Source organism: Medicago truncatula, chromosome 6 (assembly GCF_003473485.1).
Source record: "Medicago truncatula cultivar Jemalong A17 chromosome 6, MtrunA17r5.0-ANR, whole genome shotgun sequence".
Classification (NCBI taxonomy): Eukaryota; Viridiplantae; Streptophyta; class Magnoliopsida; order Fabales; family Fabaceae; genus Medicago; species Medicago truncatula.
Window position 1 is genome coordinate 13,454,726 of NC_053047.1, and position 26,641 is coordinate 13,481,366.

The window sequence follows — 26,641 nt, forward strand, 5'->3', positions numbered from 1 at the left end:
TGAACGTCGTTTAAGATTTTTACACACATATTAAGAAATGCATTAATTAAAAGAAAGAGAGATGTTATTTTACCAAATTATCTTAATCAACTATCGGTTTGTTTTTCATTAAAGAAAAAATACTTTGAAAGTAGTGTATATAGTATTAATTGAACGGTAAAATTAAAAAAAAAATATATTATTATTGTATTGAAAACTGAACGTGACATTTATTTTATTTTAAAACAATTTTTATTTTATTTTTAAAAGGACACTTATATTAAAACAAAAGGAGTATATAACTCTTATTTTTTCTTTCTTGTACCGAGTACCATCAACAACTTTAATTTAATTATTTTTTTAAGGATGACTTGACCCTCTTTGTGATGGGTACCCTGTCTAGAATCTCACTAAATTCCATCTCTTTCTAAGTTCCGATTTCCAATTATCTTTCTCTAAATTCTAACTACTTTTTCCCACCTAGTTTCGGTACCCGTTAGTTCTACTTTTTACAACTACTTATTTTTTTTATTTCTTATCTTTTTAAATTATCCAACAACCATTAATAAACGCGGTCCAATCTTCCCCAATAAAAGCAATCATTATTATAACTCTTTTTTCCAAATTAACCTCTATTCCTTCTTTGCTTTCTTACTTTTTCCTTTCTATTCAATCCATTCCCCAAATTTGAGTCTTAAATCACTTATTCTAGAAAATTTCTCTTTGAGAATGCGTTTTGCAACAAAATATAAAGGTTCTTCAATTCTAAATCTACATGCCACTCAAGTTCACTCAATGGAAAATTCAACCTTAGATAAAGAGCTTAGCTTGTTTCAAAAACATGTAACTGATAGGTTCAATGAGCTATCTTTAGTTTCAAATGATAATTTGTTATCTCTTTCTTGGGTTAGTAAGCTTCTTGACACATTCCTTTGTTGCCAAGAGGAATTCAAGATGATTCTACACAACCATAGATCAATGGTTTGTAAACCTCCGTTGGATCGATTGGTGAATGATTTTTATGAGAGGAGTGTCAAGGCATTGGAAGTATGCAATGCTATTAGAGACGGTGTTGAACAAATTCGACAATGGGAAAAATCGTTAGAGATTGTTCTTTGTGCATTGGATCATAAAAGAATCATTGGGGAAGGCCAATTTCGGCGCGCTAAGAAAGCTCTTGTTGATTTAGAAATTGGTATGATTGATGCTAGTAGTAAAGATTCTAATAATGTTTCTTCCTTTGGTAATAGAAATAGATCATTTGGTAGAAACAATGTTAATGGAGATAAAGGGTCATCTCAAGTTGGCATTTTAGATCACTTTCTTGGAGTGTATCAAGGAATTGGTCAGCTGCAAAACAACTACAAGCAATAGGGACCCATCTTTGTTTTCCTAAGAGTAATGAACTTGTTGCTACAAATGGTCTTGCATCGACTATTTATACAATGAGTTCAATTTTGTTGTTTACAATGTGGTCACTTGTGGCTGCATTTCCTTGTCAAGATAGGGAATTGAATCTAAATTTTTCGGTTCCACGGCAACTTCAATGGGCGGCTCCGGTGATATCATTGCACGTGCGGATGTTGGGGAAGTCGAAGAAGAGGGAGATGAAGAGTTGTTGCGGACTTTTGAGGGAGATTCAGGAGATTGAGAAGTGTGCTAGGGGGATGAATGAATTGGCTGATTCTGTGGAATTTCCTTTGAGTGAAGAGAAAGAAGAGGAACTTAGGGTTAAAGTTGCAGATGTGGTGATTGTTTGTGAAAGTTTGAAAGATGGATTGGATCCTTTCGTAATACAAGTCAGAGAAGTGTTTCATAGAATTGTTCGTGGTAGAATGGAAGGGCTTGATTGTCTTTGCTTGAGAGTAATAAAAACATTAGATTTAGATGCCATAATCTTGATGGAATAACCATAAAAGATATAGTTATGTAAAAAAAAACCTTAACATACATAAATTGTATAGAGTTTGTAACCCAAAAAAAAAAAAAATAGGTATAGAGTTTAGGTTTGGAATTAGGCCTTCGTGGTCTATGATCTTTGATTTTGTCCCTTAGTTTATTGTCTCATGATCTTGGTTACTGGATAATCAATTTTCTATGTGCATTTGTTAATATTCAGTTTCTTACGTGTAGTTTTATTTATGCATCTTAATAGCATATCCATATTTTATGTGGGGTTGAGACATGATTTATACTAGAAGCAATTACATTAACCTCCCTCCCATATATTTTTTAAAGTGGGACGAGCAACATTCAAGCTGGGTTCCGTTTGGTTCGAGCGTTTTGGAGGGGAGGGGAGGAGAGATTTTTAATTTCAAGTGTTTGGTTCAACTTTTAGAAAGGGAGGGGAGGGGAGAGAGGATGTGAGCAAATTTTATTGCATCGCCAATCAGTAGTTCAAATAGGAGAGATTCAATTACATAACAGGGGGTACAACTGAGTTAACCAAAATAAAAACTAAAGAGAAATTGTCCAAATAACAATATAAAAACTACAAAATAAAGGTGTTGAAACAAAATAAGGCGGAACATAAAAGTGAGTTGAACCATCAGTAGTTCACTCAACCCATCTGATCACGGTCAATCCAACTATTGGGGTTGCCGGTATCCATCTGTTCAGTTCCATGTAGGACTCCTCACCAAAATGTGACCTAGACCTAGCCTCATCTGCATTAAAATCCTTGGAGATCTCCCACTCTGCACAACGTGAGAAGCAACTCTTCCCACTGCTCGTCAGTCCAATCCTTGCCCTCATCCTTCCGCCTCTGAACATTGTAACAACTCGATTTTTAGTTAGATTTATTTTAATTATTTTAATTATGTGTTTATATGTGTTTGTGTGTGATTATCCATCATTGGGTGCATTTTCATGGGTTTCCATGTTAGAAGGGTATTTTAGTCATTTTGGACTTAGGGGTATTTTGGTCATTTTGTAAGGACAGATAAAATTATAAGTTTTGGCGAGAGTTACTCTTAGTGGTTAGTGAGAATAGTTATTTTACTAAGTTACTAGGGTAAAACTAAGATTTTACCATTTAGTGACCGTTAGTGACATTTCACCATTATTAGTGAATTACCGGTTAGAGTGTTGAAACATTTGAGGTGTGAATAGAAATGGGTTAAGTCCATTAAGTTGAGAGTTATGCCCAATTGTGAGACACACTATAACATACTCTTATGAGAAATTTTCACACACTTCCATTACACTAAGATATTTTGGAGAGAATAGAGAGAGAAAGTGGGAACAAGAGGAGAAAAGGGTTAGAGAGAAGAGGACTTGAAGAATCAAGGACTTGGGGAGAGCTAGGAGCAAAATTTAAGCCTAAGCTAGGGAGATTAACCTACTAAGGTAAGGGGGTTAGAATTTATCATAATCACTTATTGTAATTTTCAATTATGTTTGTATGAAAAGTGCTAAATTGGGTGAATTGATTAATTGTTCATAAGTGATGAAATTCGTGCTTTAATTATGATGACATGTTTAGATGTATGAAGTTATGAATGATTGAATTGTTGTTAGTTGAATTGTATGTTGAAGTATGAAAAATGGGTATGAGTTGGAAATATGCTCAATTGGTGAATTATGCATTGTTGTTGATGAATTGTGATAAGTTTCAAGATCAATTGTTGTTGCTGATGTTAAGTCATGTTGTTGATGATAATTCGTGGCTTGGGTTGCATGATTCTTGATTTTGTTATGGAGAAATGAGATGTTGTTGGTGTTTTGATGAAAATTGTGAATTGGTTCATTTGTCAAGTGTTTTCAAGTTTGATTGAGTCTTGGTGAGTCTTTTTAGTCATATTGACCTATAAACATGTCCTGGAAACACCTTTTGGCAATCAAAATTGGGGATTTGGAGTGAAAAGGGGTTCAAACCCGTAACATTTTCTGCAAACCTGTGAAGGTTCGCTTAGAGGTTCGCTTAAGCGACCTGGTAAGAGAACATACATAGTGATTTTCTAGGTTGGATCGCTTAAGCGACCGGTGAGCGAGCTGGCAAGCAAACCTTACTGGTAGCTACTGGAACTCGTTCGCTTAAACGAACCAGGTGGTCGCTTAAGCGAAGTGATGAGCGACCAGTAAGCGAACTTTCAATTGGCTACTGTAACTCGTTCGCTTAAGCGAACCAGGTGGTCGCTTAAGCGAACCTGTTCCATTTCAGCCACTTTAATCTTTTGTTCCGGATCTTTGGGGGCCAATCTAAGCTTTCTTAGATGATTCTTTAAACATGTTTAACTATTATTAATCCCCTAAAACCTACTGGAACAATGATTAGCTTGCATAACTAGAATTTCTTCATTTGAGTCTTAACTTGGGAAATTTTGGGAATTTTGAACTTTGTCGAAAACAAGTTTTGTAAACAAATGAAGCTTGCAAGTTGAACCTACAACTCATATAGACTTAGGTAAGACTTGTAAGAGTGGTCAAACATCTTAATCATGTAAAAGTGATTTTCGGGTGGGAATGTGAAAGGTTGTGAAAATGGGGTTTTATATGAACTTAAGTTATTCTCGGGTTGATGACTAATGATCCGGAGGTAGCCTAAGTTCATGATTATATTTTCGATTAAGATTGTTTGAAGGTTATTCCACTTGTCTATGTCGTTTTACTTTGGAATTTGTCAATGTTGGTCGGTGACCACTTGATATAGTTTTGGTCGGAAATGTTTCTTAAACCAATTGTCTTATGAATTGTTATGATATTCCTATATGACTAAGTGAAGTTGTATGAATGAATGATTGTATTGGGATGAGTATGCTATCTTACTTAGGATGTAAGAAATGCTTGAATTGGTGAAACCACATGTGGTAATTGATGTTGAGTGACATTTGTTGATTTTGAGAATCATGTTGACATGAGATGATGAATACTATGAATTAATTGTGTATGGGCATGTTTTCTTGATAATGCAATGTTGTGGAGGTAATCAATATAATTGGATCTCGCCCTATATATTGAGGTGAAAATTATGGATTGTTGTCGCATTATCGAGTCCTTGTACATGTCCATGCATCATAGTAGTGTTGAGATTTTATATGATGTTTTATTCATATTTTGGTTTCGGCCTAGCAGAGATCTGTTGAGATCTAGTTGTGGACTTCGGTCTTGCAGAGATCCTTAGTGATCTAGATTTGTGGGCTTCGGCCTTGCAGAGACCTTTGACGGTCTAGATTTAGGTGACGACCTTGAGATGATATGGTACCACATGCATATTTGTGTCGGTCTATATACACATCATGCATGAGTCTTATCGATTGAATGTGACAGGTGATTGTGTATGAATAATTGTGAATTGATATTTGTTCATGACACATGTGATTGGTGAATATTAATGTGAGATATTGGGGTTGATGTAAGTATATTTTTTAGAATATTATTATTGATCAAATGCTTGATGTTAAATTGAAATATTCATGTTAACTGTATTTGGATTATGATGATGTAATACTTACCCCAGTGGTTTTAACCGTTTACCTGTCTGTATGGATGGGTAGACGTTGTGCAGGAGTAGTGCTTGGTGAGTTTTGTGCTTGGTGGATATCGGGAGTTTTCTCCGATATCGGTGTTTACTGTTTAGTCGGCTCTGATCTAGGCTTCGTTGTGTCGGTCTAGATTATCTTTTATTTTGGACTTGTTTATATTTGGAGATTACCCGTGTGTTGGGATTTTTCAGATGCATCTATGTTGATGTAATTATTGATTCATAACATGTATTTTTGGATTACTCTGATTTATATTCCGCTGCGACTGTTGAGGTTTACATACATGTTTATGGTTTTTGAATTTTGAATGTGGCGTAGCCTCTATTTCTTGAATAAATGCATTATTCGCATGTTTAATTGCTTTAATAGAAATAGGAGTGTTACAAACATCACATTGTTCAGGGGGAGTTAACTCTAGCAAACTATTAATAGACTCAGGGATATAATTGATAGATATTTGGCAAGTGAACCAAATTCGATCGAAGTAATAAAAAGTTCGTTTCCACGAGGACTATATTTAACTTCTACTTAGCAATTTCATTATTAAAAAGGATGTATAAATTTATATTGGTGCCCTAGGCAGTTGAGTTGATTTAGTAACATAAACTGATTAAAAACAATAAAGAATTGGTTTTTCAGAAAATTGAGAGAAGTATGGTTAAGTCCTTCGAATCCTCCAAAGCTCTCCTATGGTAATTTGCACTCCTAAATATGATCAATGATTATTTAGTTTCACGACGGATTAACTTAGTAATTCTACCCAATCTCTTGACCTAGAATTCTCCCCGCAAGTGACAACCCCTTAATCTCTTAAGTGAATTCGAAACCATTGGAGGTATTAACGAACGTTAATCCCTATATCATAACCTAATAATGATCTATCTCTAACTTGATTACTTAGGTTAAACCTATTACCTAATTCAGAGTTAAGAGCCAGGGTTAGTGGTCATTCAATTTCTATGATCAATATGCATATTCATAACGCTAGGGTTAATAGTCTATCATAAACGTACATAAGGCATTAAGCACAAAGTAATATGAATAAAAACTAAACTTTCATTTATGTTCAAAGGAGTTCAACAAATTAGGGTTCCCATAGGATTACATCAGATTCATCTCAGGAATTAACCACAAAAGAATTAGTTACTCATAGCTAACGTATAAGCTAACTAACACAAGAAAAAGGATTCATACATGTGAAGGATGATTGACTCTTAGTTTTGATGGTTTCCAACCAGATCTCCAAGTCTCTGCTCCAAAATATGCCTTTAGGTCTCAAAATTCGTGAACCCTTCTTCAGAAAACGCCTCTTACTATTTATAGGCTAATGAAAATCGGCCACCGAGCTCCGAAATCGGTGGCCGAAATCCCAAACTGCGTGCCCCAATAGTGCAGAATCGGCGCCCGATTTATGCTTATCGGCGGCCGATTTTTGTCGAACTCAAAGTCTGTAAATTGGCAGCAAAGCCGATTTATCTAATCGGTGGCCGATTTCAATACTTCAAACTTCATTTTCTTTGTCTTTTTTGGCTTGCAGCTTCATGAATTCCAATAAGAAACCCCCTAAAATTACATGAAAAATGCCTACTAAAAGAGTAATGACAGAATGTCATCAATAATCAATCAAATTGCCCCTCGCATAAGACTCGTACTTCTTTCTCGAGAATCAAGCATTTGCATAAAACTCCAAAGTGAGTGTGTTGTGCACTTGCTCGAACACCATTCCATTCAGCAAATCTCATCCCTGTGTCCTTATTGAGGCCTCAAACTCAGGGTTTCTCACAAGTTTTAGAAGGTCAAAGACCCTATCTTGAATCACCTAGTATGACTTGGTGTTCTTGAAACGGTCCTTGGCATGGTTGTTCGAGAATCTGCCGGTAACAGATGGTGGTGGTTTGTGTAACACCCCGTTTTCCCAACTTAAAAATTTCATAACATTTATCAGAGTATTCAACACATAAACGGAATGCTACACTTCTTAAAAATCATAAATGAGATAAATAACAATTTATCCTTCAACATAAATTATCCAAAACTTCGCAGCGGATTTAATATAACATCATAAATAGTCTTGGCACGTAGGCCTCATCAAAACATCTCATAAAATTCAATTAACAACTTAATCATAAGAATTCATAGTCAAATACGTAAGGAATAGAAAATATCCACAAAAGATCTCATCCCGTTACGTATCAGAGCACCTAAAAGACTCAGTGAGGGATAGCCACTCACGACAGCAAACAACAGCAACCTACTCTTGATCACCTGCAAGTTACTCATACAAATAGCAACATTTCCAAGCAAAAGGGGTGAGATTTCACAAAACAATAATATTAAACAATATAATTCAAAAATTATATTTAACAACATGAAAACATCATAATATCATCATAGATAAATATATATCATATATCACTTCTTCAACAACTCATATAAAGAATCACAACTTAACATCTTAACAACTTAACAACTCTGACTTGACAATGCGACTTCAACTTGACTATGCAACTTAAACCTCTTATATGCATGTGGTACCAATCCAAGACAACAAGCCCTCAATGTATTAAGTATTAATATACTTCCAAGGCATCAAGCCCCTAACTTAATTGAGCTAAAGCTCTAGGGCATCAAGCCCCCAACGTAGTGAGCAACGACTCCAGGGCATCAAGCCCCCAACAATGAATGCTAATGCATGGACTCAACAATTCAACCTCTTATAAACAACGACCTCTTATATACTTCCAATAATTTGGTGTTTCTGAATACCCATTTTGTTCCAATAATGTTCTTCTGAAAAGGTTTGGGTACAAGATCCCACACATCATTCCTTTGAAACTGATTTAGCTCTTCTTCCACCATGGATACACATGCTGCCACCATCAAAACCTAACCTTTCAAAAATTTCCGAACAGAGAGAAGGAGAGGGAGGCTCGGCTATGGCAGAGGGAAAGTGTGAATTAACCTGGTTGATTGTATGCAATAGGTCCAAGAATCAAGATTATGCACTTGCATGTTGGTTTAGTTGGAAAATTTGGCAGAGTAACTTTACCTATGGAAGTTGTGATAATAGGTGGAATGAAGGTTTTATTTATAGGCTGGTTATATGGTGACACGGTTGTGTGTAATCGTGTCTCGATTTGGTTTGTAACGGTCAGATTTTTGAAAAACCACCAAATCGTGACACGATTGGGTATCATGGTGTCCCAATTGCTCAAGATTGCCAATTTTGAAAAATTTTAAGTTCCAGAAATCATGACACAAATTGGCCATTGTGTCCCGATTTTACAATGTCGTGAGGACAACTTTTTGGACTTAGAAAAAAATTAAGAGCTTCAGAGGGAGGCAAAATCGTGTCACGATGTACCCAAATCGTGTCACGATTTTGTAAGAAAATTTTCTTTCATCTCTTTTTGTTTCCGCTAAAAGTATATATTTTTTATACTGAAATTTAATAAAAATAAAGCAATACCTGAAAGTAAAAATGGTGGGTTGCCTCCCACCAAACGCTTTCTTTTACGTCATTGAGTTTGACGCTTCAACCACTATTAGGGTGGCAAAAATGATAGAAAGAATATATGACCCTTCTTCTTCCTCTTGTTTGGCAGGAATTCCACTTGGCATAAAGAATCAGATACTCACATGCATTCATTGTTAATCCTTTGGAATTTAAGTTATCACACCTTAGAAAAGGACATGCATCCATTTTCACATGAATGATTTCTTTAACTGTCGTTGGTTTAGACTTTGGGAAAAAATCAACATTCCTCACTCGGTCTCCATCTGAACCAACTTTTTTTTAGACTCGTATGATTTCTCAACAAGATCACTACAATAAGCATCAAACTTCTCAAATGAAACTTGATTTGACATCAAGAAATCATCTAAAATATTTTGAAGTTGTTATTGTAATTGATGTTGATCACCTATTTCTTCCCTTCACAATCACTACCTGATTGATTTGCCTCATAATGATCACATATCGCATTTAATATTGAAATTTTATCGTCCCAATGCGGTATCTTGCGAGATAACAAATATTTTTCATACAACACCGTAGCAATATCTTCTGTGTCATAAAGGCAGAACCTGTCTATCATAGCTGCAAAACTTGGATAAACTTTTTGGTAGCAAAGAACAATGAGATACACATGAAGAGCATAAATCATAATATTTTTTTTTTAATATATAAACAAAAATATAAATGACAGAAATCCTAAATTATAGCGCAACTGCCTTGTTCAAATAATTCAAAAGTCCCCGGCAGCGGCGCCATAAACTTGATAGAAATTTAGCAAGTGTACTAAAAACCATCGAAGTAATGCAATTAAATTTGTTTCCACGAGGACCGTGTTAATCTCAAGTAAACAATAGCGTTATGAAATAGGATGTTTAATGTTTATTTTAGTGCCCGAGGTAGTAGGTTTGTTTTGCATAACAAGTAAATAGCAGAAAATAAAGTTGTTTATAAAATATAGAGAGAGATGAGAGTAGGTCTTTTGAATCCTCTAAGTTCCCCTAATTGGTACACTGCACCTATTTCTCATGAATATTTCTCTAGTTTTACGATGATTAACTAAAATAGCCCTAATCAATCCCTTGACTTAGGACCCTCTTCTCAGATTATAGTCCCTAACTCCTTAAGTGATCTAATATTCTTAGAAGATTTGAAGAACATTAACCTAATATCACAAATAAACGATTATCCATTCCTAGACTAACGATGTTTATTTGAACAATTCAATTAGGTCTAAGTTGAAAGTTATGATCAGTAGTCATTCATTCTTACGAAATCATGTTTATATTTGATCAAGATATAAAAAGCATTAAGAAATATTGAATTGAATAAAACTAGATTGATATTCACAATAATAGAGCTTCACAACAACATGGTTCAATTAGGGTTACATCAGAATCATCTCAGACCTATCCTCTAAGAGATTTAGCTACACATGGTAACTAAGAAACAAGATATAAAAGATAAAAAGATACCCTAGAAAATCAAAGAGAAGATAGATTCTCTCCGGAAGCTCCAAAGTAGCTTTCCTCTTGAACTACTTTAGTTTTGAACTAGAAATTCTGAATGAAGAAGGCTGATATTTATAGTGAAAGTTTCTACCTAGGTTTAGGCTAAAAGTGCGGGATTTACCCAAAAATAATAACAGGAAAGGACCAATGTGCCCTGAGTTTTCAGATGTGCTAGGCACATTGGTCATGTGCTAGGCACAATGTTCATGTGTTTGGAACATTGTTCATGTGCTAGACACATTGGTCATGTGCTAGGCGCATAAGGTCTTTCCCGGGCCCAAATTCTCCGATTTTCCGTTATTTTAGGTCTTCATCTTCAAATAACTTTCCTCAGGAATAGGGAACATAATTCCTCCCTATTGTAAGTCTTCTGAGGCCTCTTGAATCTTCATTCTTTTCTTCCTAAGGTCTTGACAATTCTTCAGTTTTTCATGCTTTTCTTGTTGTTTAAGCTTGCTTGTGAACTCCAAATATCATGAATTTACATTAAAAATTACGTAATGACAATATGTCATCAAAGTCCTCAAGGAGAGGAGTAAAATTTTAGACTTATGTTTCCATGTAAATTGTAATCTTGTGTGAATATAGTGGAAATATCTGTCAAGTGTGGAGAAACAAGACATAATTCTGATTTTGGGGTGAACGAGGATAAATATATGTGTCTATCTTTTCTCCGTTTATCTTTTGCATCATGTGATATGTTTTTCAAAGATTGTGGATTAATGGTATGTTTGGTATCTTATTTTTTACATGCCTTCGATTGTTCTATGAATGTAAACTCATTCAAGTATTTAAGAGGTTACACCCACACCTATGGTGGGTAAACATACGACGATTATAATTTTATTTTTTTAAATTGTCATCGGTTGATCATTGCAATAAAATACCACTAGAAATTTATATTATTGTTTAAAGACTTGATAATTATGGTGCACTAGGTATTATTTTTTTTAGGAAGGTGCACTAGGTAATTTTAGTGAATGCTTTTTCTATTCATATTTTCTTTAAACTAATATAGTTAACTTATCTGCTAATTTGAGTTAAATTGTTAAACTTTTAGGATTTAAACAAGAACGTTAACGTTGTTCTTGGATCTAGATCTTAGATTAGGGTGGTGAAATTTACATTCTCTCACAAATTTAACATCTAATATCATAATCAAGTTTGACATATGAGCATACATCGAATCTCATAGATTCCAAGATCATAAAGCTAAAATTTGTTTAAGATGACAAAAATTTTGTCATATTTTCTTTGTTTAAATTAAAGTGTTTTTAATGCGATAAAGCGAAAGACAAACTCTCATTCGAGAGTTAGTTTTTCTTTAAGTTTATTAAGTAGAGCATGTATTGGTTTTGATGATTTATTATAATTTTTTTTATTAAATCTTTATATAATACCTATGTCCCTATTTATAAGATTGTTTCACAAAAATATTCATAATTAATTGTAGAGAATTAAAAACCAACTATTTATCTCTCATAATAATTAAAGAATAATCTTTAAAAGAGATTGCACGTTGTTGGCAAATTTAATGTAAAAATATATTTTTTTTTAAATAATTTTTTTATCCAACCCTAATGCCAAAAAAATGAAACATTTGACCCCCTTTCAAAATTATATACCAAAATGACTCACTTTGGGAATTTTTGTTGTTTTGTCCTTTTCCCCATTACCGCCGTTTCATTTGGCGGTAATGGGCTGCTTTTTCTGCGCCCGTCAGAGCCCATCACTTCATGTCTTTTTTTTTTAATTTTTTTTTATTCATTACCGCCATTTGGTTTGGCTGTAATGCTTTTTTATTCACCCTCTGACTTTGAACAAAGCTTAACCCTTCCACCAACTACAACTACAACTAAATTTACCAATCACCACCACAACCCACAAACCAATTCTTACAAAACTCTCAAATTCCATATCCAACCGACTCTGAACATAGTCATCATGGAGAAAGCTCCCAAATATCAAACTATTCATTTGATGACTTTTATCCAACCTAAAACACCCCACAAATCAGTATCCCAAACCAACCACAATACTCTTCTTTCAAACAATGTACACTATTCCCAAACAAAGTTCGTACCCCAATGGCCACATACCAGTACCATAGAAAATCTAGCTGCAGGGTTTAACGAAGATGATTTCGTTAATGAAATTTGAACGAACTCTGTTCCACAAGTGCAAAATGAAGTCACTATGGAAAATAATGATGTTGAAATTCAAAATGTGGTGGCGGAAGAGGAACAACCAGAGGTAGAGGAAGAGCAAGACCAACGACCCATACGAAGAAAAAAAGATAAATTATGTGCTATAGGAAGTCATAATTTAAATTTAGGTTGGCGTAAATGGATACCATGGAAAAAATAGTTTTTATTTTTATTTCTAAGACTTATGAATAATATAATTAGTGTATTTAAATTAAAAATTTAATATTTATTACAATTAATATTTAATTTAAAATACATATATTGTGTCCAAAAAAAAATGAAAAAAAAAAATCCATTACGGCCAAAAATCAAATGGCTGTAATGAATAAAAAAATAAAATAATAAAAAGACATGAAGTGATGGGCTCTGACGCACGCAGAAAAAGCAGCCCATTACCGCCAAATAAAACGGCGGTAATGGGAAAAACAAAAAAAACTTTCCCAAAGTAGGTGATTTTTGTATATAATTTTAAAAGGGGTCAAATGTTTCATTTTCTTTTTTGGAATTAGGGTCAGAAAAAAAAATATTTAATTCTTGTGATTTTATCAAAAAGGCCTAATATATAGGGCAAAGATAATAAAATGTATTGTTTTTGATGATTTATTAAATTAATCCTAAAAAAAAGATTTATAGACAAAACAATATTATATAACCCTTTTTTTTCCTTTATTAGATAGCTTCATCGAGTGTGCTTGTGAGCTTAGCTCAGTTTGTAAGGTCGATGTATAATCTATGCAAGGTCCGGATTCAAACTCGACCATCAAAAAAAGAAAAAATAACTTCATCGAGTAGTACCCTCAACAACTTTAATTTAATTATTATTCTTTTAATTCTTGTGATTTTATCAAAAAGGTCTAATATATAGGAACAAAGATAATAACATGTATTGCTTTTGATGATTTATTAAATTAATCCTAAAAATTGATTTATAGATAAAACAATAATATATAACCCTTATTTTTCCTTCATTAGATAGCTTCATCGAGTGTTCTTGCAGGGCCGGATTTGAATAGGGCATCGTGTGGCAAGTGCCACACCAATTTTTTTTATTTTTTTATTAGTATACTTTATAGTTTTCATATAATAATACAAACATCTTTTATTTTTATACATGTGTTTATATTTTTATTCATATATTAATATAGGAATCTATTATTTTTAATATATACATGTGTCCGTATTTTTACTCGTATATTAGAAGGAGATCATTTCTTTTAATTTTTACATGTGTATATACTTTAACTTATAAGGGATTGATTTTATTTTTAATTAATACACATGTCTATAATTTTACTCGTATTTAATACATAAATAATGTTTTGTACAATTTGTTCATCTGTTATATTTTCATTCATATATCAATTCAGAGATTTTTATTTTTATTTTTAATTGCTACGCAATTGCGACTTGCTTCCAAGAAAAAAAAGAGCAACACGTTTAACATACGTATGCATGGGTATTCTGCTAGAGCATTTTTTTTTTTTTGGTTACAATGCTAAACAAAAACAAAAAGAAACAGAAAAACAGACAGAAAATAAAACAGAACTAGCGCCTTAGGAAAAGCGTCCCTACTTCATCCGCTTGTAGAAAAGGGAGAAGGTCTCTGGAGGGCTGTTGTGAATTGTAAAAGCCTCATTATTCGAAGCTCCAAGCTTGGCCAAGCAATCGGCACACTGATTACCTTCGCGTAAAGAGTGGTGAAGGGAGTAGTTTCTCGGATTGAGGAGATCTTTGATATTCTGAATAAGTACAGCGTAAACATGGAACTGATTTAACTCTTCCTTGACCAGATTGACAGTGAGAAGGGAATTCGAATAGCAAGCCACTTCATCATAATTTAAGCCAATAGCTAAGGTGATGTCGTGATAGAGTGCTGAGAGCTCTGCGAAAAGAATATCTTGAGAGTGATTAATATCTCCCGAGAAAGCCGAGATGAAGCCTCCAGTGTTGTTCCGGATAACACCGCCGTAACCTGTTCTGATAGGATCGCCACTGCAGCTGCCATCTACGTTTAGGATTATGCATTGGAAGTTGTTGTTATTCCATCGAATGAACCTGTCCAACGTAGGTGCAGAAGGCGTGCTGTTGTAGGCTGTATTAATGGATACCTTCAGACTGTCAATGTTGCTGCAGAGCTGGGGTAATGGTAGAGTTTCATTACCTAGACACATGAGATTGCGTTGTCTCCAAATCCACCATAGGCCGGATAGAAATAAGGTTGAACAAGAAGAAGACGCACCGTCGTGTAACCATATGTGCACCGCATTGGTTGAGAAGAAATTATGGTTGAAGAAGCCGATTTTTTCCCAGACAACCTTTGAAAAGCGACAGTCCCGCAAGCAATGAAACAAAGTTTCATCATTTTCACCGCATCTGGTGCACAAAGGTGAAGTAACCATGTTTCTGTGATATAACAATTGTAATGTGGGTACAGCTTCGTGACACGCTAACCAAACCAAGAATTTGAATTTTTCCGGCACTTTCAATCTCCAAATCCAGCTCCAAGATTTACAGTTCAGAACTTCCGCTGATTGGCGTGAGATTAACTAACTATAACCACTGCTAGTTGAATAGGTTCCATTTTTGTTTTGGGGCCAAATGAAAGCGTCTTCAATTGATGGGTTGAAGTTTAAACGGATGTTGTTAATAACTTCTGCTAGGTTAGGTGGGAGAATGGTGTAGATGGATTGTGTGTGGTTACCGTTGTTGGTGATAACATCTTGAACAGTGAGTTGAATATCATGTATATCAACATACGGAACATGAGAACCAAGAGTGCCAAGCGCGCTCCAATTGCTGTACCAAAAAGAGGTGCTGCCTGATCCTGCTCTCCAGACATATCCATTTTTGAGTACATTTTTAGCACGGATTATGGAAGACCAGTTGGGAGAGCTATTATGTTTAGCTGATGCATTGAAAAGGAAATCCGGACCACTAGAATAAATATTGGAAAGAAGATTCACCCAAAGTTTATCATTTTTTTGAACCAAATTCCAAACAAGTTTACCAAGAAAACTGGTATTTGCTTCCCTTGCTGCTCGAATTCCTAGACCCCCAAATTGTTTTGGAGCAGCAATTTTTTTCCAATTAACGAGGTGAACGCCCCTGTTATTGTTGCCTTTCCAAATAAAATTACGAGTGACTTGATTGATGTTGTCGCAAATGTTTTGTGGAAGCTAATTAATCTGCATATAATATGTTGGGATGGAAGATAGTATAGATGAAGCGAGGGTCAATCTGCCTGCTTTGTTGAGGAGCTTACCTTTCCAAGAAGCCAACCTATTCTGCATTTTTTCAATGATGAAAGAGAAATCACTTCTCTTTGGACGCCCCTTGAGTATAGGAAAACCTAGGTATTTATCCAAAGATGTGGTGCTACGGATTCCGGAGATAGTAGTGAGCTTGTGGATCTTGGCTTGGGGGACTCCTTTAGAGAAAAAAGGACGAGACTTTGTTAAATTGATTTTTAAACCAGACGCGATGCTGAATTCTTCAAACAATTCTGATACCACTTTAAATTGGGAGCTTTTTGCCTTGGTGAATAGAAGCACATCATCCGCAAATAAAAGATGAGATAAAAACGGCCCGGTGTTGTTAATACGGATTGGCTCCCATCTCCTTTATGGAGAAACTTCCAATTAACATTATCAAAGTCTTTTTCAAGATCCAGTTTGAAAGCCACATACCCTTTCTTCTTTTTGGTTTTCCTCATGAAGTGTACTATTTCCTGTAAAACAATCGAATTGTCAATGGTGCCCCTACCAGGTAGAAAACTACTTTGATAGGGGCCAATGATAACATTAAGAATTGGTCTGAGGTTGTGAACCAAGACTTTAGTGATGAGTTTGTAAGCAATATTGCAGAGGCTAATGGTTTAAAGTCTTTAAAAGTGATGGGGGGTCGGTCTTGGGAATGAGGGAAATGAGAGTATCAGAGATGTTTGGATCAAAAGTACCAGTTTGGAAAGCAGATTGGACCATATGAAAAATGTCATCTCCAATAATGTGCCAATATTGCTTAAAAAATATACATTGGAAGCCATCTGGTCCAGGAGCTTTGTAGGGTTTCATTGTATGGAGGGCGGCTAGAACCTCAATCTTGGTGACGGGCTTGGTGAGGGAAGAAGCGCCTAGTTCATCGACAGTTGGATGTGTGCCAATGTTAAAGGTGCGGTTATGATGAGGTTGGCTTTTAGTAAAAAAATCTTTGAAATATTTATGGGCTTCATCTTGGAGAGTGTCACAATCTGTGGACCAAAACCCATTTGGGAGTTGGAGGCTGTGGATTTTGTTTTTCTTTCTGCGGATAATGGTTTGGGTATGGTAGAAGGAAGTGTTTTTATCACCAAATTTAAACCACATATCTCTGGATTTTTGATACCAAAGCATCTCTTCTTGATAAAGAATGTGATTGTATTCTTGCTGAAGTTCTTTTTCTAAGAGAGTGTGTCTAAGAGAATCCATTCTTTCAAAATAGTTTTGAACCCCTTTCAGCCTGCTCTCCACATGTCTTTTTCTTTTAAAAATATTGCCAAAGATTTCATGGTTAAAAATGATAGAATTATCTTTGACAATATTTAAAGCTGAAATGGTATCATGGTTGGCAGAGTTCCAAGAGTCTCTTACCAGGCTCTCATAGTCTTTGTGATCAATCCAAGCGGCTTCAAAGCGAAACGGTCTGGGTCCTCTAACCAGTGGGAGGCCACCAAAACGGAGGAGAAGGGGATTGTGATCAGAGTGAAGCCTACAAAGAACTTCGACAAAAGCTTCAGGGAAGTGCATGCGCCAATCTACATTTTCCATACCGCGATCAAGTTTTTTGGAAAGAATTCTAAGCCCATTGAAATTGCGATGCCAAGTATAGCGGGCTCCAGTTGTGGTGATGTCAAGCAGGTTGCAATTATCCATAAGATTCGAGAACATTGCTGCTCTATTTTGGTGGAAGATGCCCCCTCTCTGCTCTATTTTGTCGAGCATTATTGTTTTGTGCCCCTCTGATATTCCAAGAGAGGATTGAAACATCTAGAAGTGCTTCCATAAAAATAATGAAGGAAGATAGGACACTGATTCAAGAGATATTAGGTAATCATGTCCTCCTTAGTGTCGCTGGAGGCCTCATGTTTTCCTTCTGATGTTTCGTGAGCTTGCATAGATTGAAGATTGTCTTGGCTACCCATGGCTTCGTCTTCCAAATCTTGCACATCAAGTTCATAAGTGCCACTGCAATTTGCATGCTGCTTAGGAGTATTAATTTGTGGGGTAGGAGTTATGGGGTTGTTGTTAAGTGGGGGGGTAGCCGAGTCTGGTTGGCTCAAGTGGGGTGGGTCTATAGTTGTTTTCTTATGGTTTACTTGTGTGAGGTTAGTGACGTCAGGTATGACCTTATCAAGGACAGGTTTATGAAGGCTTTTGTGAAGGCTTTTAGTTGTCTGCTGTGTTGGTCTACTAAGAATGGCTTTAGGAGTGATACTTAGGTTTTGAATGATTATGTCATCATTATCATTGTTATGCCTGCGCCGTTTTAGGTCAGTTGAGTTTTTTGTATTTTGTGGGATCACATGGAGGCTAGGCCTTGAGGGGTAGCTGTTCGGTTTCGATTGGTGGGCCGTGTTAGTCAGGACAGAGAATTTGTTGGCTTTGTTTTGGCTATCGTTTTTAGAATGGGTTGACTGTTGGATGTTGGCTGGTTTTTTCCTCCTAGAAACTAGGAGCCAATCCCCATGTAGCTCTTGTGTCCCTTCATTAATAGTAATAACGCCTCCATTAAGAATTGATTCATCCTCGTTAATGGCATTTATTTCATTTCCGTTACTGTTTTGCGACATTGAATTGTTGGAAATGGTGGCTGGCTCACGCTGAGAATGGTGGCTGTTTTCTTGTTGGGTGGCGGCGGTTGGGTGGTGGTGAGGGTTGGATGTGGCAGTTTTGGTTGGCTTGACGCTGCAGCTTCTTCCCAGATGACCGTAGCAACCACAATTAGTACAGATTAAGTGTAATCCTTTCATACTGAATCTTATACCAATGTCCGTTAATCCAAATTTTTCCCACTACTGGCACTGTAAGATCCACTTCTACACAAACACGGGCGAATTTTCCTCTTTCAACTTTTAGTGTATTAGTGTATACCTTTATCGGGCGGCCAATAGCAGAGGCCATTGCCAGTAAGAAGCTTTCATCATAATAGACTAAATTTAGGCCAGGAAAACGTACCCAAACAACTGTCCGTTCAACTTTGGCTTTTGGTGATGCAAATTCTGGTGACCAGTGAGTGACAGCCAAACAATGGTCGAAAATCATCCAAGGTCCTCCGGTTATGACTTTCTCCTTATCTCCTTATTCTGCTAGAGCATTTGATTGATCTCTTGTAACGTCTTTATTAAATTTAATATTATTTAATTATTTTTTAAAAAAAAATTTGCCCCACTGATATTGTTGTGAGTCCAGATCCGCTCCTCAACACAGAAAAAGTAGCTTCATCAAGTAGTACCCTCAACAACCTTAATATAATTATTATTTTTTAACAGTATCGGTAGTTAAATTCCATCTCTTTCTTGCCGAGTACCCGCACTCGTTAGTTAGGCTTGTTTGTAGTAGTACTTGTAATCATTGATGTATTTATTTTCCTTTTAAATAATCAAACAGCCGTAAATAAACGCGGTCCAATCTTTCCCAATAAAACCAATCATTATTATAACTCTTTTTTCCAAATACACCTCTCTTCCTTCTTTGCTTTATCACTTTTTCGTTTCTATTCAATCCACTGCCTAATTTTGAGTCTTAAAATCATTTATTCTAAAAAAATTCTCTTTGAAAATGCGTTTTGCAACAAAATATCAAGGTTCTTCAATTCTGAATCTACGTGCCACACAAGTTCACTCAATGGAAAATTCAACCTTAGATAAAGAACTTAGTTTGTTTCAAAAACATGTAACTGATAGGTTCAATGAGCTATCTTTAGTTTCAAATGATAATTTGTTATCCCTTTCTTGGGTTAGTAAGCTTCTTGACACATTCCTTTGTTGCCAAGAGGAATTCAAGATGATTCTACACAACCATAGATCAATGGTTTGTAAACCTCCGTTGGATCGATTGGTGAATGATTTTTATGAGATGAGTGTCAAGGCATTGGATGTATGTAATGCTATTAGAGACGGTGTTGAACAAATTCGACAATGGGAAAAATCGTTAGAGATTGTTCTTTGTGCATTGGATAATAAAAGAATCATTGGGGAAGGCCAATTTCGTCGCGCTAAGAAAGCTCTTGTTGATTTAGAAATTGGTATGATTGATGCTAGTAGTAAAGATTCTAATAATGTTTCTTCCTTTGGTAATAAAAATAGATCATTTGGTAGAAACAATGTTAATAGAGATAAAGGGTCATCTCAAGTTGGTCATTTTAGATCACTTTCAAGGAGTGTATCAAGAAATTGGTCAGCTGAAAACAACTACAAGCAATAGGGACCAATCTTTGTTTTCCTAAGAGTAATGAACTTGTTGCTACAAATGGTCTTGCATTGGCTATTTATACAATGAGTTCAATTTTGTTGTTTACAATGTGGTCACTTGTGGCTGCAATTCCTTGTCAAGATAGGGGATTAAATATAAATTTTTCGGTTCCACGGCAGCTTCTTCAATGGGCGGCTCCGGTGATGCAATTGCACGTGCGGATGTTGTTGGAGTCGAAGAAGAGGGAGATGAAGAGTTGTTGCGGACTTTTGAAGGAGATTCTGGAGATTGAGAAGTGTGCTAGGGGGATGAATGAACTGGCTGATTCTTTGCGGTTTCCTTTGAGTGAAGAGAAAGAAGAGGAAGTTAGGGTTAAAGTTGAAGATGTGGTGAAGGTTTGTGAAGGTTTGAAAGATGGATTGGATCCTTTGGAAAGACAAGTTAGAGAAGTGTTTCATAGAATTGTTTGTGGTAGAATGGAAGGGCTTGATTCCTTTGGTTCAGAGTAATAAAAACATAAGATTTTGATACCAAAGACTTTATAGAGAACAAACATAAAAAATTGTGTATGTAAAAGGAAGGGTTTACTTTTTGTATAAATTTCGCATACATAATATGCATATAGAGTTCAAATTTTGAATAGTCATTTGTGGTATGTTTGATTTTTTTATAGACGAAATGATAAAATCATCATAAATTCACACACATAAAGTGGAGGTGTTGGGGTTCAAGCTCCGGTCATGACACCCATCCTAACAATTTTGAATTTTTTATCAGTTGAATTAGAACTTATAAGAATATATTGTTTGATTTTTAGCTTAGTATGACTTTAAGAAAATTACGTTGTGGAGTTATGCAATATAACATTGCTTTTGAAAATTTAAGAGAAAAAAAAAAGTCAATGTTATTAGAATGTTTGACCTTTACTTGGTTTAAAATGAAATTTATTAAAATCACAATGAATCCTAACCAGCACAAGAAATGTTAGAATAGGATTCGTAACATAGCAAAATAGTACAAAGGAATCAACCACCACACAAAAACACCAAACACCTATGTTTATCTAACATCCACAAACTCAACACCCACAAACTCGCAAACTCAGCACCGCCGCAGCTACAATACCAAAACCACCTCCATCACCTATCTACCATGAAAACCAACATACACACCCACAAAAATCAGCCAAATCTACCACCACGACCACCACCACAACTGCACCAGTGGACCCTTGGAATCAACCACCGCCCCCACCACCTACAACCACACAAAATCAGCACCTACTATGACCATCTCGCGAGCCACCACACAACCACCCATAGCCATCACACAACCTCAATAAACACCCCCTCTTGATCAGCTCCAGTCCACCATGAAATCCGACGTTAAATCCGAGTCCAAAATTTCGACCACGATACCAACCAAACCACACCCATACAACCATGACAAACCACCACCACCGACCAACCCGTGAACCACCACTACCTAGATAATAACCACCTTAAAACCACCACAAAAATGCTACTTTAAACCACCACATCACCATCACCAAACATCTACCTTCCACTGCCATGTTACCATCACTAGAAAATAGCTAAAACACCGCATGTCATCACCTCCTCACCACCACAAAATCACCCAAAACACCGTATTTCACCACTCTTCAACACCCAACACCGCCATATCTCACGACCAAAACACTTATCATCTCCACGGTCAACGCCGACGGCGCACCCTCTCACCACCTCCATTCCTGAACCAATCAGAAGCTGCTACAACAACAGAACAACTGTTGTCCCGCTACAACACACCAAAAACAGTAACGCTGCCTCCACACAACAACTAGCAAAACCAGTAGCTAGCCAACCGAAAATCTCAAGCAAACACACTGAGCCACCATAAATTCGCGGCCTTCTCACCACCACCACCCTACCGCCATGAAAAGTCGTGACAGAGTTTAGATCTGGACAAATTGGAGAGAAAACAAGAACGAAAACGAATCTGAAATCGCAAAAAGGACAGGAACAACGACCCAGATGGGGCTGAAGACGGTGGTGCGGAGACTTAGTCTCGTCGTACCACCACTTACTGAGATCTACATCTGGCCGACAATTTTGGATAAGGGGAAAACCGGAGTTGGGGGTAAAAGTTTGGAAGGTTTAATTAGGGAAAACTGATGAAGGTAATGGATATTGAAAGTGTGTAGAGATAGTTGGGAGAGTTGTTACTTGAAAAAGGCAACGACGGTAGACGGTGCGGTGGAGGAATTCAAATGTGTTGCGATCTTAAACCTTTACTTGGTCTTGTACCTACCTACTCATCCATCCAATTTTGACTTTTTTTTCTGAAGACTATGCATCATTTATAGCCCAATATATGGATTTTTTTGGGTAAACATCTATTTTGGTCTCTAAACGTGCATTCAATCCATTATCACAATAGTCTCTAACTTAAGAGCAAACACAAAAGTCTCTTACTCCAAAAATCGTCGGTCACTCTAGTTTCTGACGTTAAATTTATCTGTTAACTCCACAAAAAAAGTTGAATTGACATTTTTCTGGACACTTGTAAGTTGTGAGATAGAAACATAAACCAAAATGAAATAACACCCTTCATCTCTTCCAACAACAACATTCATCTCATCTTTTCTCCATTTAACCCGACACAACCCCAAAAAATAAACCCAACATCAACATATTCATCATCTTTTCACTCCCAAAATTATCAATTTAAAACCTAAAAAACCAAAATTCCACAATTTAGAATCCTTAGTATAACAAAATTTCATGCTTAGTATAACAAAATTGTATCTCCATTAACTTTCTCAAATTTTTCAAATTAGAGAACTGTTACATGAAAAGGGTAAGATGGCTGAATCATCACAAATCCTTGTCTCCACCAAGAATTCAATAATAAATTTCTCAAATTTGTCATGATTTGTGGCAATAACTTTGGCCAACAATGCTTTCAATGACATCCACCTTACCATGTTTGAGTCTAATTTCATTTCATGACATGTGTGTACATATAATTATTCACAACAATATAAATTTTGATTTTTTCGAAAACTGAAGATACCAAAGTGCTAAATTCATGAACACGGGGTATCCTTACGGTGGGGATTCTTGATCTCAATCTCATTCACAACAATATAATTATTCAATTACCGACACCGTTCTTCTAAGTAGAAGTTCACAAATCATTGTACCGTCTAAGATAGTGATTTGATCGATATTAGACAAAAAAATTATATGTACATGTCCCAAAACTCAAATCATATTGTTTTGTCAATCTAACATCGATCATGTCACCTTATCAATCATGAGTTGGAAGAGTACGATAAACCTACACTTTTAGAGGTTTTTCATGTCGATTTAGTTGAAATGAAAAATAAACACCATGCATTAATAAACTATCAAATTCTAGCATCAGGATTCGAATCCCAAACTAGCGCCCCCATGTCGCTGAAATTGCCAAAACAACCAACCATGGGACCTACTTTTAGAGGGTATATTAATTGTCATTGGTGTTTTGAGAAATTTTTAAGTATTAGCCTATCGTGTACCGTAAAACTTGCCTAAGATTGAGTTGTATCTCCTTTAATATAAGAAAAAAACATGCTGTGGAAAACCTCTTAATGCCCTAATCCCTTTAGAGGAAGTCCCTTTTTGACTGTTTCTGTAACAAAACCAACACCTCTTTCCATTTCCACCATTCATGCCATTCTTTCCTTTTCTTCAAATGATAACCTTACCAAATTCACCTTTCATCTTAACAATGATCAAGCATGGATCCTATACGCTTCCTTGCCAATCAAGTTAAGTCATGAACTTTCTGAGATCACTTCTGAGGCCTTTTCCAGCATAATTCGGATTGCTTTATTTCCGGATTTCAATTCAAAAAACGAGGATATTCTTGACAAGTACACACAATTCTTGTTACCCTCTGTCAGGTGAAGTTATGATCAAAGAACCATTTAAGGTTGAGTATAAGTTTAATAAGAAAGGTTCAGGTGATTTACTGATGTTAGCACACCCTCTTCATCTCCAGCTTATCTCAAAAAGTGATTCCAATGCTACATTTTTTTAGTGATTATAAGTATAAAAGCATTGATGGTGAACTTGTTGGAGTTGTTGGTGATTCATGGCTTTTGAAAACCGATTCTGTTTCTGTAACTTGGCATACAAGCAAAGGTGTAAAAGAAGAATCACATGACAAAATTGTTTCAGCTCTTTCGAAAGATGTTGAAGGTCTAAAGTCATCACCGATAACAACGACATCATCTTACTTTTATGGAAAATTGATAGCAAGAGCTGCAAGGTTAGCATTGATAACTGAAGAGGTGAATTACCTTGATGCAATTCCAATTGTGAAGAAGTACTTGAAGGAATCCATTGAGCCTTGGCTTGATGGAACTTTTAATGGAAATGGATTTCTCTATGATAAAAAATGGGGAGGTATTATAACGAAACAAGGTTCTACTGATACCGGTGCTGATTTCGGGTTTGGAATTTATAATGACCATCATTATCATTTAGGTTACTTTCTCTATGGAATTGCACTGTAGATAATTCTTTATTTTTTTGCTTTCGCACCGGTTTCCGACCCACCAATAGTGGACGACTAATCTGGCTCATGCGTAGAGGCATGCGCACTGGCCAAGTGTTGTTCCCCCTGAAAATCGAACCCGATATTCCCCGAATACGTCCTTGGAAGGAGCTCCTTGCCACTGGAGCCCAAGCAACTTGTTTGCAGTGTAGATATTTCTGTTTGTTAACAATTTCTATGTAAATAAAGTGTGTTGTGTAGACTTGTGAATTTACTAACTGTAGTTCCTATTTCTTCACTTCATATTTGCTTTATATGTTTTTGGTATTTTCATTTCTAAAAGTAACCTCTAAAGTTTGAAGGTTAAAAGAAAATGACTATTTGAATTCTCTTTGTAGTGTATAATGATTTTAGAAACCGGTTAAGGGAAGTTTAACTAAGCTATACTTTTTCACAAATTATTGAATATTTGAGAAACTGTCTACATGTTAATGGTTTTGTTCAATAAGAAGGAATGTCCTCGTGAATTTAACTCGGTTGGTTGGGACAATGCATAATACATGTAAAGTTCGGGGTTCAAAAAGAAGGAATGAACACAGATTAAAGTTTAAGGGAAGTAAAAAATATAAGACTATTATTTTTCCCACCTTATTGCCTTCTCGCGCGCCATGCAAAAATTTCATAAATACCCTTGGTCTGGATTACGTATTCCGGACCAGATTGTTAGTGTTTCCGGATTATATAATCCGGATAAATACGATATGAATATTTTGTGTCTTTTTTTCATGTCAATGGTCTCTGTTGACCATTATACGACCCCCGCATAAGCTGCAATGCAATTGCAGGGGTCGTATGAGCGGTCAACAATGACCATGACACCACTAACACTCCTAAAATCTACCTAAAAAACTAAAAAAATTGAAGAAAATGTAAGAAAGGAGGGTGAAGAAGAATGAAGAAAAATGTTGAAGATCCAAGCCTTTTTATAGCCTAAAAAAAGTCATGTAATTTGAAAGTCAAGGAAAACGTGTTTTTCATTCAAAACCGTCTAAAAAACGTATTAAAACTCCACTAACCGGCATAACCTTTGGTGAAACGTCACCGGCCAAAAAGTTACTGAGGGTTTCCGGATTTTATAATCTGGAATGCATAAAGCTATTCCGGATTTTAAAGTCCGAATTGCATCAGACCCTTTTGTTTGGATCATTTTCGTTGCAAATGCCTTGGAAAAAAATAAAACAAAGGTACATAACATAAATTGAAGCAACATAAGACAAATAAACACTTAAAAAAAAACCATAATAACAGAAATGATGAATCTTTTGAGAAGGTGTTTTCAAGAGGATTTCTTTGAGTTTGAGCCTGTTGCCTTGCCAAATGACATATTCATCTGGCAGGCAGCAAGATCTAACTCATATCAACCTCTTGATATTTTTGAGTTATCTATGTATCAAGGAGGCATCAAGGAGTATCTATATATTTTTGACAGCAAGCTGAGGATCTTCATCATGTTGATATAGAGATCTATATATTTAAAACAACATGAGAAAGATCCTCAGCACAATGACAAAAATTTGCATGGTCTTTTTGGTGTGCTTGTTTGTATTTTTGACAGCATGCAAAAGATCTTCATCACGCCGTCAAACAGAGAGCTAACTTATCTATTTGCGACAACGTGAGGAAGATCCTCAGCTTAATGACATAAATTTGCATGGTATTCTTTTTTGTGTTTGTGTGTTTTGATGGTATTGAAGTTGAAAACCGGAGAGGGTGTATTTTTAAAGGTCCTTGGATGTTGTGGACCACATAAACTCCTGGTGCAATGTGGTCCATACAAAAGAATCCTATGCTGAGGTATTCTGGATTTCATTTTCCGGAACACACACACGCCCTAGGCAAATTCGGATTTCGTAATCCGAAAATCCTATCTTTGTTTATTTTATCGAATAAATGA

The 26,641-nt window shown here is 35.9% G+C and overlaps 2 protein-coding genes and 2 pseudogenes across 2 annotated transcripts; 3 read left to right on the top strand and 1 right to left on the bottom strand.

The window, feature by feature from the left end:
* Positions 1-774: 774 nt before the first annotated feature.
* Positions 775-1,950, top strand: LOC25496122 (protein ROH1-like; annotated as a pseudogene).
* A 12,312-nt stretch (positions 1,951-14,262) lies between these two features.
* LOC112422755 (uncharacterized) lies at positions 14,263-15,093 on the bottom strand. Its single transcript, XM_024786399.1, has one exon. The coding sequence runs from the start codon at positions 15,091-15,093 to the stop codon at positions 14,263-14,265; it is 831 nt and encodes a 276-aa protein (XP_024642167.1).
* A 4,343-nt stretch (positions 15,094-19,436) lies between these two features.
* Positions 19,437-20,685, top strand: LOC25496125 (protein ROH1-like; annotated as a pseudogene).
* Positions 20,686-23,597: 2,912 nt separating this feature from the next.
* LOC25496128 (probable endo-1,3(4)-beta-glucanase ARB_01444) lies at positions 23,598-24,706 on the top strand. The gene is made up of 3 exons (XM_024786401.1): positions 23,598-23,647; positions 23,795-24,091; positions 24,229-24,706. Exons 1-3 carry the CDS (start codon positions 23,598-23,600, stop codon positions 24,704-24,706), a joined length of 825 nt encoding a protein of 274 aa, XP_024642169.1.
* Positions 24,707-26,641: the final 1,935 nt, after the last annotated feature.

Excerpts from the sequence above, each read along its gene's own strand:
- LOC112422755 (XM_024786399.1), bottom strand. The coding sequence starts at position 15,093 with ATGGTTACTTCACCTTTGTGCACCAGATGCGGTGAAAATGATGAAACT.
- LOC25496128 (XM_024786401.1), top strand. The coding sequence starts at position 23,598 with ATGTCGCTGAAATTGCCAAAACAACCAACCATGGGACCTACTTTTAGA. Across the intron at positions 23,648-23,794 it reads ATGGGACCTACTTTTAGAGG|AGGAAGTCCCTTTTTGACTG; the intron begins GTATATTAATTG and ends TAATCCCTTTAG. Across the intron at positions 24,092-24,228 it reads TTCTTGTTACCCTCTGTCAG|TGATTATAAGTATAAAAGCA; the intron begins GTGAAGTTATGA and ends ACATTTTTTTAG.